The sequence below is a fragment of the Nothoprocta perdicaria genome, unplaced genomic scaffold (assembly GCF_003342845.1).
Source record: "Nothoprocta perdicaria isolate Ctin4 unplaced genomic scaffold, notPer1 scaffold_12, whole genome shotgun sequence".
NCBI classification, from domain to species: domain Eukaryota; kingdom Metazoa; phylum Chordata; class Aves; order Tinamiformes; family Tinamidae; genus Nothoprocta; species Nothoprocta perdicaria.
Genome location: NW_020454316.1, coordinates 6,526,483 through 6,537,007, shown reverse-complemented (window position 1 = coordinate 6,537,007; position 10,525 = coordinate 6,526,483). Strand labels below are relative to the sequence as shown.

Sequence of the window (10,525 nt, the reverse complement as noted above, 5' to 3'; positions counted from 1 at the left end):
TTTTTTTTTTTTTTTTTTTGGTAAGTAATTGTAAAGGAATCAGAAAGAGGTGCCTGAATATACCTCCTTTAGCTAGAAGGTGAATCAATTAGCTTTTGAAAAATTGTTGAAATTGTGGTTATTACTCTATTTTTACTTTTTCCCCCTCAGTTGCAGATAATTGCTCCCTTTCAAAATGGTTGCTATCTCTGTAAGGAACTGAAATTGCAGGTGTCACTCAGTGAMGGAATTAAAAGTTTGGTTCCACTCCTATTAAAAGTCATGAAGCGTAAACTTAGAAAAAAATAAGTTTAGAATGGATAAGGATAGGATGCTTTTTTTGTGTTCCTGCATAGACTTTTTTCAATACTCTAGATATAAGAATACTTTAAACTTACTACTGGCTTGAATGATAACTGTGGGTAGAATACATGTTGCTTTTTCTTGCAGTAATTCACCTGTCAGACTCAAATAGTAAGGATTTCAATGTCTGTTTTCCTACTTTACTTTCTACAAGTGATCTCTGCATCTGACRTGATAGCTATATAAGAAAATCAATGTAAAAATGATCTAAAAATGAAAATTTGAAATTACTACAAAACACACAATATTAGTGTGCGTTCTGGGTTAATTTTATTTTATTTTACAGACTTTAAGGGTTAACGTGTTTTTAGTTTGTTTTGTTGTCATCATGGCCTCCTGCCATCCACGTTGTCATTATGGTCTTATTTTCCAAAGTCTTGAGAAATCCTCATAGTTGTATAAAGAATTCCATACAATTACTGGAAGTCTCTTTTTAAGCCTGTACTTATACTTTTCACCATATATTCTTCTAATGGTGAAGATGCAGATGTCCTGCAGAGATGGTGGTTTATTTGATAAAGTTATAAGACAGTCTTTCAGTGTTTGAAATTCTGAGAACAGAAGTCCGGGAGGTAAATGTCCTTGATTATCTCTCAACCTCAGTGGGTATGAGAGTCCTAGTAACTTGTTCAGCAGTGCTGTATGCTTTAAATTTGATCTGTGCTGAAGAAATGTAAAGAGTGGAGATTGTCCATCTCTTGTTAAGCTATTCACGTCTGCTTTATGCTCTAATAGGAGATCAACTATTTCCTTTCTGCCACCTGAGCAAGCTTCATGAATAGCTGTTCGTCCTTCATGATCTTGGATATTTACTTTGGCTCCGTTATTTAATAGTAAACGAATGCAATCTGTGTTGGTACCTAAAATTCTGCTCGCTTTAAATGATGCTGTGCACACTGCAAAATGGAGGGCAGTTCTTCCACATTTTGGATTGGGAAAGTTAATGTTCGCTCCATAGACGATGAGAGTTGCTGTTGCCTGTTCATCTAGTGCCGCAGCAGCTATGTGAAGAGCTGTCCTGCCAAACTTGTCCGTGTCATCTATGTTGGCACCATGCTTAATAAGAATGGATATAGCTCGAAAGCCTTCAGACCATTGGCCTAACCGTAGAAGACTGTCATTTTTGTGATTACTCATTTCAGGATTTATATGATACTTTACCTTGTGCAAGGTACGGAGAGATTTTTCTGTATTGTGTTGTAAAGTTGGTTGATTTCTCTGGAATTTGTCCGAGACGGATGCCCCAGCTGTGCAGCTCCTAGGCAAGTTTAGTAGGAGAAGGTGAAGTGCTGTGTAGCCTCTGTTATTCCTGTAACATAAAGCATTGTTTTAAGTTAATTTGTTTTTATTAGTAAACAAAAGTGTCTTAAATGTAGCAAGAGTTTCAGGGGAATATTTTAAAGGCTAACGATGAGTGAGATTAAACCTTCTAAACTGGATAAGTGTAGCATAGTAACAGGCCCCAGAAGCTCAATTAGAACAGATTTTATGAGTTGTTGTGACCCATCCAAAGCTGGGTCAGTAAGTTATTTTTGCCAAACATAGCCSCTCTGTGCATAGTTTGGCTTTCAGACCCCCTATTTCCCAGTTTTCTAGTGTGAAAAATTAGACTTTTGGGTTCAGCTCCAGGTGAGTGAAGGTCACAGAAGGAGCATTAGCAGCTACCTGGCACAGGCAGCAGGTCTGTCACCGCTGTGGTCTAATCTGGCCACACTCGGGGATCTGGGTGAATGGATTATGGAGTGTTATGACACAAATCCGAGGCCAGATTTGTATTGCAAATCAGCAAAGTTTAGCAAGTTGTAGGACTAGTTCTTTTCCATTTTACTCTATTTTCAGTTCATATTTTTTTTCTTTGAGTTATTTTAACAAGACGTTCTGCCATATAAGCAATATATTCAACAATGATTAGTGTTATGTGGCTACATTAACAGATACTATTTCTGTTAGTGGTTTCTGTTTATATTAATTGAATAAAACAAAATTAAACTTTACATTCAAAATGATAAACAGATGTGATTCCACTGTACCAAGTTGGGTATATTATAGTTTGAGGAAAATAGTCATAATAAGTAGAAGAGCCTATTGCATTCATGATAGTGCATATGTTCTTGATATAATACAGCRAAAGCATCTTCATTGGCCCTACCTTATTTTTGGATCAGCACCCGATTCTAGCAAACATTGCAAACTTCTTTCTTTTCTGTATTTAGCAGCTAAGTGAATTGGAGAGTTAGCATGATCCTGCACAAAATGAAGCAAGTTACAAACACTGGTTATTATATTTCTGATGTWCCTTTTTTTCTCCATTTTGTGCTTGATTTTTGAAGATGATTTTTGCAGCCATTTTTGTAGTTGCAGTTTTAAGGCAAAGGCTCCTAATTTCTTTGTTTAGCATGGAAATCAAGTCAGAGCAAGGATTTGGTGCAAAACTCTGTCTCTGATAGGGGCCAGTAGTGAGTGTAAGGACCCATGTAAGAGCACGAGGTTGTGATCCAAAAAGCTTTGGCACCCTTCAGCCACTTCTGGCTAATAAGCTTCTTGAGCTACATGTAGTATCTCAGCAGAAATACCCATAAATGGCTATCAAAATTTGCCACTTTTTAAACTGCCACTTTTTAAACTCAGGTGCACTTTAAGCAGCCATCCTGTGGCAATACCTCCAGTTTATCTGTGCGATGGGTAAGGATACATAATGAATTAGTTTTGAGTTACTGGCCATAATTTCATGTCACCTTTTTCAGTTTTTGGAAGAGACAGTGAACAGTGTTCCCTACTCACCGTTCCCATTCCCTATATGACTTAGTAAATCTTTATCAAACCTCTTCTTTTAAAATTACCTTTTCCACAATAGGGGAATCACTATTCCAGATTTATGGCCCTTCCAGATTTAGGGCATTCATGTCACCCATCTCTATCTTTTTCCAAGTCTCATCCATTTTGAGATAGAAGGCTCAGAGCTGAATGTGGTATTGAAGATGCCAGTATATGAACTTGTAGAGTATCATAATGATGTTTTCTGCTTTCTTTCCCCCTCAATGTTTGTTAACATTCAGCATGATTCTTGGACAACTATTGAGCATTAAGTGACATTTGTAGAACTGTCCACCAGTGTTGAGCAGTAAGTCAATTCAGAGACAGTCACTACACATGTAAAATAGGGATTAAATAAATCCCTTCATGGATCGGCATCTACATTTTCACATAATATAATAAATATCTTAATCTAAGAGTATTCTTGGTGACATAAACAATAATCTTGATCAAATGGTTACCTGGAAGGAGAGCAGATCCATGATGTAAGGCTCCTTGCACACACTGAGTGGTTCATTGACAGAATAATCAGCCAGCAGAGCCCTAATAGCACTACTGTCGTCTTCCATTATGGCTTCGTATAGCGGCTCCCGGTGAGAAGTGCCCCCCTGCCCGCAGCAGAGCAGGGGGCAAGTGAAGGGAGGACCCACATGTCTGCTGGCCGCCTTGGTGATGTTACCCATGGGCAGGGCAACTGTTGGTTTGGTAGCGAAAATGCATAATCAGATAGAGCAAGATTTGGAATCTGCCACTTGAACTGGGTGGCTCTTTGTGATGCTGTAAGGTGTCAGGTTCTAGAAGAGCTTTCAGGTTACCTCATTATTTAGTGCAACATTTAAAAATACTGGAAACCAGCAAAAGCTTAAGAATGGAAAAAGGCTCATGTTCCCTTTGTTTTATTGCTAGTGCTAATTTGTATTTAGTGGAAAAATTGTACTAAGTAATACAGCTTTCACTTCCCCTCCACATGCAAAGCTGATCAACTTTGTGACATACAAAGTAAAAACAATTTCGTATTACTTTTTCTTCAACCTAGGATTTTTTTTTTCTTAGATACATAACACTAATGTTTCTTGTCCTGGTGGTCATACAGCCCAAATGCAGAGATAAAACCATTTCATTKTTTTCCCAGTCAGTGCTCTTATTACTTTTGTCTTTGTGGCTATGCTCATGATATAGAAAAATGTATTTTGTTTTCACTGTGCCCGGCTACAAATATTTACCCCTTGTTGTAAGAGTTGGTCTAATTCTCTGTCCTCTCTTGCACGGTGTCTCTCTTGACATTACTGTTAATGCAAATTTCTGCTTCCTGCTGAGAAGGAGTAAAGGTACTTTGTTAATCTTTCCACTAACTGTTATATTGATCCTGTTTTGGTTTTCGTCCTTTTTCCTGATCCTTCTTATGTGGTCTTTTTGCTCAAATAATGTTGCTAACATAGAATTTGATATTGTTACAAAGTTATTTTTGTCTCACTACTGAAAATGTTAAATAATTACTTATTGCTGTACACAACTGAAATACATGATGGTATAAATTTTGAAAAAGCTGAGTGAAATATCATAATCCCCTATATAATTAAGATTCATATCATACCTTTCTTTAGCCAAGAAATATATTTCTGTATGGATCTGATCGTCGTGTCAAAATAGGAGATTTTGGATTAGCCTGCAAAGACCTTCTTTTGGATGATGCCGACCGGTGGCTTAAGACAAATGGGATAAATGGTGAGAGGAAAAAGTTTAGTAGGTTTCAGGGTTGTGGTTTATGATATTTAAAAATATATATATTTCATAAGTAAAATGGAAAAACTAGTTGACTAACTGTAAACTGACTTTTGGAAGGACTGACACATACTTCAGGAGTGGGTACTTGCCTCTATGCCTCACCAGAACAATTGCAGGGATCTCACTATGATTTCAAGGTAGGATTTTTTTTTTTTCCTATAAGCACATTTAAAGGTATAGCCTACAGTAATATGCCATATTTATCTGTGGAATTTCAAATGCAATCTTTCAGAAATAACCTGCTTAATAGCACTATTCCTCTACAAAGGAAGACTGAAATTAAAACTGTAATTGAATAATTACGTCTGTCTGTAAGGCCTACTTACGATAGGTTATAGGAATAAAAGTCTTTCAGTAAGCAAATACATCACAGTTGGTAAAATTCCTTCTGCTGTTACTTTTTTTCCTGAAACGTGGATTTCAATTTAGACTTCCAGTTTAATACTAATGCAAAAATTAGTCATGTTTTAAGATAATCTTGAGGGAACTATACAGATTTGAATTTAAGTAGCTTTATCAGTGTCTGTATCCTTTATATGTTTAGGAGAAAAAAAAAAAAGAAGACAAAAAGAAAGACATCTAAAAGAATAATTTAAACTATCAGTTATCCCATAATTTTTCCTCACTCCTTTTCCAGTCAGACATGTATAGCCTGGGTGTTATCCTGCTAGAACTCTTCCAACCATTTGGAACAGAAATGGAAAGAATAGAAGTTCTCATGCATTTAAGGAATGAGCACATTCCTAATAGTTTCTACAAAAACTGGCCTATCCAGGCCAAGTATGTTAAACTCCTAACCAGTAAGATACCTTCACAAAGACCAGCTGCTGCTCAGCTCCGTGAAAGCGAACTGTTTCATACCGCAGAACATGTAAGTTTGTCATTAAGCTCACTTCTGAGGAAAGAAAACTTCCTTGAATTGATCTCCTTAGTCTCCCTGTCTCCATTATGCCCTGTTTATTTTTAATAACTTAAGAAGATTATGTGATTTAGAGACTTTATTTTTTCTGATCATTACATTTGGCCAACTCTATTCTTTCTGGTCTCTTAAACACAGTAAGTGGCCTTGAAGTAGACATAGCAGCATGGAAGACTGGACACATGAAACAAAAAGTAGTTTTTAAATCTTCTGCCTTTCTTCTTCCATATTTGCCATAAGAGCTTTTGAAGCTTTTTGCTAGCGTATGCAAGATCTTTGCAGTTTTCTTGTGGATTATTCTGTTTGTTCTAACATCAATTACCTGGAGTAACTGAGGTGCCTAAGAACAGATCCTGTTTGCACTCTTGTATAGACACAGCTTTGTTAAACTTTTATCCATGTCTTTCTCTAAATGAAATAAACTGACTCTCACTTTCAGGTTATTTGCAATCTGCAGCAGAAGGTGAGACAGCAAGAGGAAGAAATTGAAAAGCTGAAGGAAAGAATAAGATTGCTTTCTGAAGAACAAGATGAACTTGGTTCTCCAGTTTAAGTATCAATCACTGTGTGAGGTCTTGTACATAGAACTTTTTTTACATAAAAATATTCCAGTATATGCTGTCCTTTTTGTTCTTCTCTTTGTCTAAGGGCACAAGTTTCCAGTCACTAGAAAGGAATTGTTATGCCTTTTCTTTTTAAACTCCAGTTAAATTTGACCCAAGGTTATGAGTTACAGAGAAGACTCATAAGGAAAAAGTTCCAAATACAATTTTATTACATRGGATTGCTTTAGGTGCTTCTATCTTTAAAACAGACAGGTTTGTCACACTTCAGGTACAAAAAAAAAGGAAGTTCACACCCAAAAGGCAAGTGTAATGTTTTTATTGATTTAAGAATTCTGCTGAGTTATAGAACTTGAATTCATCTCAGAAAGGACTCAACCCACTACAGCAGGCACAAGGTGGAGTAATATTAAAACCATGCCATTAAAAAGAGTACATGCTTACTTCAGTAGCTTAATAACAGAGGTGAAAGGTGCCAAGTTTTCACAGGCCTTCATCCATTTCTGCACGTTAGCTGGAGCAGCACTGGCACTACCTGTCTGCTGCAGCGCGCACCACGCAACAATGTCTGCCACGGTGAGTTCGTTTCCCACCAGCCATGAGGTCTTGCCAAGAGCAGCATTCATGGAGCGCAAGACRGCTCCTTTTTCTTTACTGCTTCCTTCTTTCAGCTGGAAGATGGTTGTGTCAACCCAACTGTCAATCAGAGTTGAAGTAACCGCACTGTACTTCTGGCCAAGCAGGGAAAAGAGAAATCGAGCAATGTTCCCTTCTCCTTCAATGGGGCACATTGTTTGAATACTAAATTTCATCTGGGGCTTCAGAACTGAAATTGAGAAAGAAAGGACAATGTATACCACAAAATCATAACCAACATGGTAGAGAATTCAGAAATAGCGATAACATAGCAATGCATTTGTTATACCAATATCCTCATTAATGTCAGTAGCCCGTAACCTGTTCTCAGTTTTCTTAGTTGAAATTTTTTTTTTTCAAACTTCAGCCCAAACTCTCATGTGATTTATATTCTGGTAAGCTCAGTTTGTTGTAGAATCTGTAACTAGGTAAGTGTTTTTGAAGCAACCATCTCTCAAATAGTGAGTTTAAGAGCAGTGATCCACAAACAAGAATCTTCCTCCTTTAGATCTGCACCACCGTTCAGAGCTATAAGAATGAAWGTTCATACTTGCAAAAACACCAAGTGTTGCATGTACAGTACAGATTTATCACATGTCAGCAAGAAAAAAAAACACTAAGGCAAGTTTTTATAGCGCAAGTTTCATTTTCTCAACTATTTTAGTATTTTTCTATAAGATAACTTCATACTTACCATCCTTCCAAATGAGAGTAAAGCCCAACTGATACTCTTGACGTGGCTGCTGCTTAGTCTGCTCACCAAAGCATTTCAAGAGGTTTTCGGGCACACTCTTCACTGATGAATGTGTATGAACAGCTGATAATATTTTATAGCGTTCACAAAGCAGACTGTGCAGCACTAATAATGACAATGGAGGTAGAGAAGGATTTGCATTGATTACAATATCTTTCAGGGCACCATAATCCTGCAAGYAAAGTAAAACATAGCAGGTAAGATAGAGATGAAACATTCAATAGCTGAAAAGGTATGAAATTTTACAATGGGGGTCTGTATCTGAAATTCCAATGATACTCAATTCAAGTTTTGACACTTAAGATTTAAACATATAGAAAGCTACTGGGTTAAATTCTAGTCTAATTGGAACTCAAAAGTTTCAAGCAAGTAACAAACTACAATCTACTGTCATAATTTCAACATGAGCTGTTTTTTCTTGGATTTATAATCTGGATGCCCCAAATAAGAGTAATTGTAGGTTATCTTGAGAATATAAGACTTGTATATTGAGTTGGAGTGTCCCAGGTTTCAAAGCAACCCTTTCATTCCTGAAGATTTGAGGGAAAAGGGGAAGAGAAAGAAAATCTATTGGTGTATATGCTAAACAAAACTCACCTTTCCAAGCATCAAATCTAAATCTGCGTTTGTTGTCAGAGGAGAATGTTGATCAGTTTGAATGATATTAGTTACATCAAAGTCAGCATCGGGAGTGTGGATCATCTTTGAGAGACCATCAACAGCACTCTTCAGTTCGTACAGGCGCTTTAGGATCTCTTCTTGGCGAGATTCAAGTGCTTGAAGCGATGGGTCAACTTCTTCCTGTATGAGGGAAAGAAAAATTAATTCAACGTCCAAATAGTGCACTGCTCACTTGACAGGAGGTTTTAAAAGAATTTAGATGTTATTCAGACCACAAGCCCCCCACAGCAGGGAATACCATCGTCTGTTAATCTGTATGAACATGGTAAAAGGCTATACCTTTCAGAAACCAACCTCCAAAACCTTTTTGCTTAAATTCTTTTTTTTTTTTTTTTTTTGTCTTAACTGTTAGCAACAGGTAATGGTGACTTCAATACTTAAAATAATCATACCGCAAATACTGAACTACGCAGATTGTAGGTTGAGGTTGCAAAACACAAACTTTTTGGCAATGCAGGTATCTAACACTGCAGACTTCTTTAACTTATGTTAGATAAACGATATTAGATTGCTCTTTAGAGAAATTCTCTGAAACAAAAAGTAAAACTTACTGACAAAAAAGACCGTTGATTTAGGGGCATTGCTTCCTGGAAAGAACTGAATTTTCTCATATGCAAGTGGCTTCGTCCACAACTATTACACATTATTACCAGTGTCTTTTTGTTATGTSTATTTTCCACTTAAAAGCCCCTTAGCTGACAATGATACCTCTTTAAAAGATGGAAAATATATTTCTGTGGAAAGTTTTAGGTGCAGAAACTTGCACTGAAGAAAAATCTAATTGATTCCTAAGCACCCTAAGTAYGGCCGTTAAAGAAACCCACCTGTACAACCTTCCTCCTTTTTGTCATTGATGTAGARATGACAAGGTATTTTGAGCAAAATTCTGATACCAGCTTATGCAATATTCTTAGATTCGATGCAGAAATGCTTTCTAGTGAACACTAGTTGTCAAATACACCACTTGGTGATATAAAAACCACTCCTGGCGGAGTGTTAACTCAGTGCTGTTGCAATGGGAGGGCACCACTATGAAGCCCTGTCCGGGCTCGGCCCTGCACGAGGTTTGCATGGGCAGCTCAGACACCAGTGAGTGCCCAGGCAGAACACGTGAAAGCCCCAAAGGCCCCGTGGTGCTGGGGAAGAGGGAAATTAATACCGAATCCAAAGCATACCCGGCATTGCAGAGACAGCCTAACGTCAACTCGATTAATGTAATGTCCTATTCTGCATTTTTATCCCTTTCCTCACAGTTTTTAACAGAAAGGCGCCTACRCGGCGCAGGTGCCCGGCAGCCAGGCCCTGTTCCCGCAGGGTGACCCGGAGCGGGGGAYGACGATGCAGCAGGAAGGGACGTGGCACGGGGCTGCTGCGCGATGGCCGCTTAAAAAAAAATGTGTGTGCATATGTACAAATATATGTATATGCATATATAAAATATATACAAATGTAAGTATGAGAGAGTCCAGAGAAGCCAAACGGCCGTTAGAAAAACGCTTTAAAGTAAGAAAAGTCTAGAAAAGCTGAGCCTTTCAACGAGCCCGCGGCGAGCGCGGGCGGGCCCGGGGCTCCTACCTGCGCCGGGGCRGCGGCGGGCGGCGCGCTGCGGTGCACGTTGGGCAGCCGGTACATGCAGGTGGGCAGCTGCTCGGCCAGCACCGCGCCGCGGGCGCCGTGCACGGGCCGCACCTTGTACATGGGCATGGCGGCTGCGGCCTCACCGGGGCCCGCCGCACGCTACGCCGCCCGCACCGCCCCCGGGAGGCTCCTATTGGTCCGCGGTGCGATGCGGCGTGTGACTGACTCGCCGGCCACCCAATCGTAGGGCGCACCTCCTACCCGCCGCCTTGGCCTCTTCCGAGTGGCCAGCGGGAGCCATTGAGGTGTCGGGTGGATCCCCATAGCGCAAGAAGGGCAAGTCTGCGTCCTGAGTGGGTAGCTGTGAGGGCCAATAGASATGCACAAGAGTGACAGCTCGCTGGGGATTGGCCAGCGCTTTTYCCCAGCCGCCAATGACTGAGCAAGGGCGGG

The 10,525-nt window shown here is 39.2% G+C and overlaps 3 protein-coding genes across 3 annotated transcripts in view; 1 reads left to right on the top strand and 2 right to left on the bottom strand.

The window, feature by feature from the left end:
• The window catches only part of EIF2AK1 (eukaryotic translation initiation factor 2 alpha kinase 1), a 17,841-nt gene extending 11,428 nt beyond the window's left edge, over positions 1-6,413 (top strand). The window contains exons 13-16 of the mRNA XM_026053938.1: positions 4,761-4,881; positions 4,999-5,078; positions 5,579-5,812; positions 6,300-6,413. Of these exons, the coding sequence (XP_025909723.1) occupies positions 4,761-4,881; positions 4,999-5,078; positions 5,579-5,812; positions 6,300-6,413 (549 nt within the window). The remainder of the gene's footprint in view (positions 1-4,760; positions 4,882-4,998; positions 5,079-5,578; positions 5,813-6,299) is intronic.
• ANKRD61 (ankyrin repeat domain 61) lies at positions 697-3,897 on the bottom strand. The gene is made up of 3 exons (XM_026054180.1): positions 3,618-3,897; positions 2,492-2,586; positions 697-1,651 (listed from the first exon to the last, which is right to left on the bottom strand). The coding sequence occupies exons 1-3, from the start codon at positions 3,837-3,839 to the stop codon at positions 697-699; spliced, it is 1,272 nt and encodes a 423-aa protein (XP_025909965.1). The 5' UTR covers positions 3,840-3,897.
• A 200-nt stretch (positions 6,414-6,613) lies between the features above and the next one.
• On the bottom strand, positions 6,614-10,198 carry AIMP2 (aminoacyl tRNA synthetase complex interacting multifunctional protein 2). The gene is made up of 4 exons (XM_026053928.1): positions 10,070-10,198; positions 8,411-8,614; positions 7,754-7,985; positions 6,614-7,249 (listed from the first exon to the last, which is right to left on the bottom strand). The coding sequence occupies exons 1-4, from the start codon at positions 10,196-10,198 to the stop codon at positions 6,864-6,866; spliced, it is 951 nt and encodes a 316-aa protein (XP_025909713.1). The 3' UTR covers positions 6,614-6,863.
• Between the last annotated feature and the right edge of the window lie 327 nt (positions 10,199-10,525).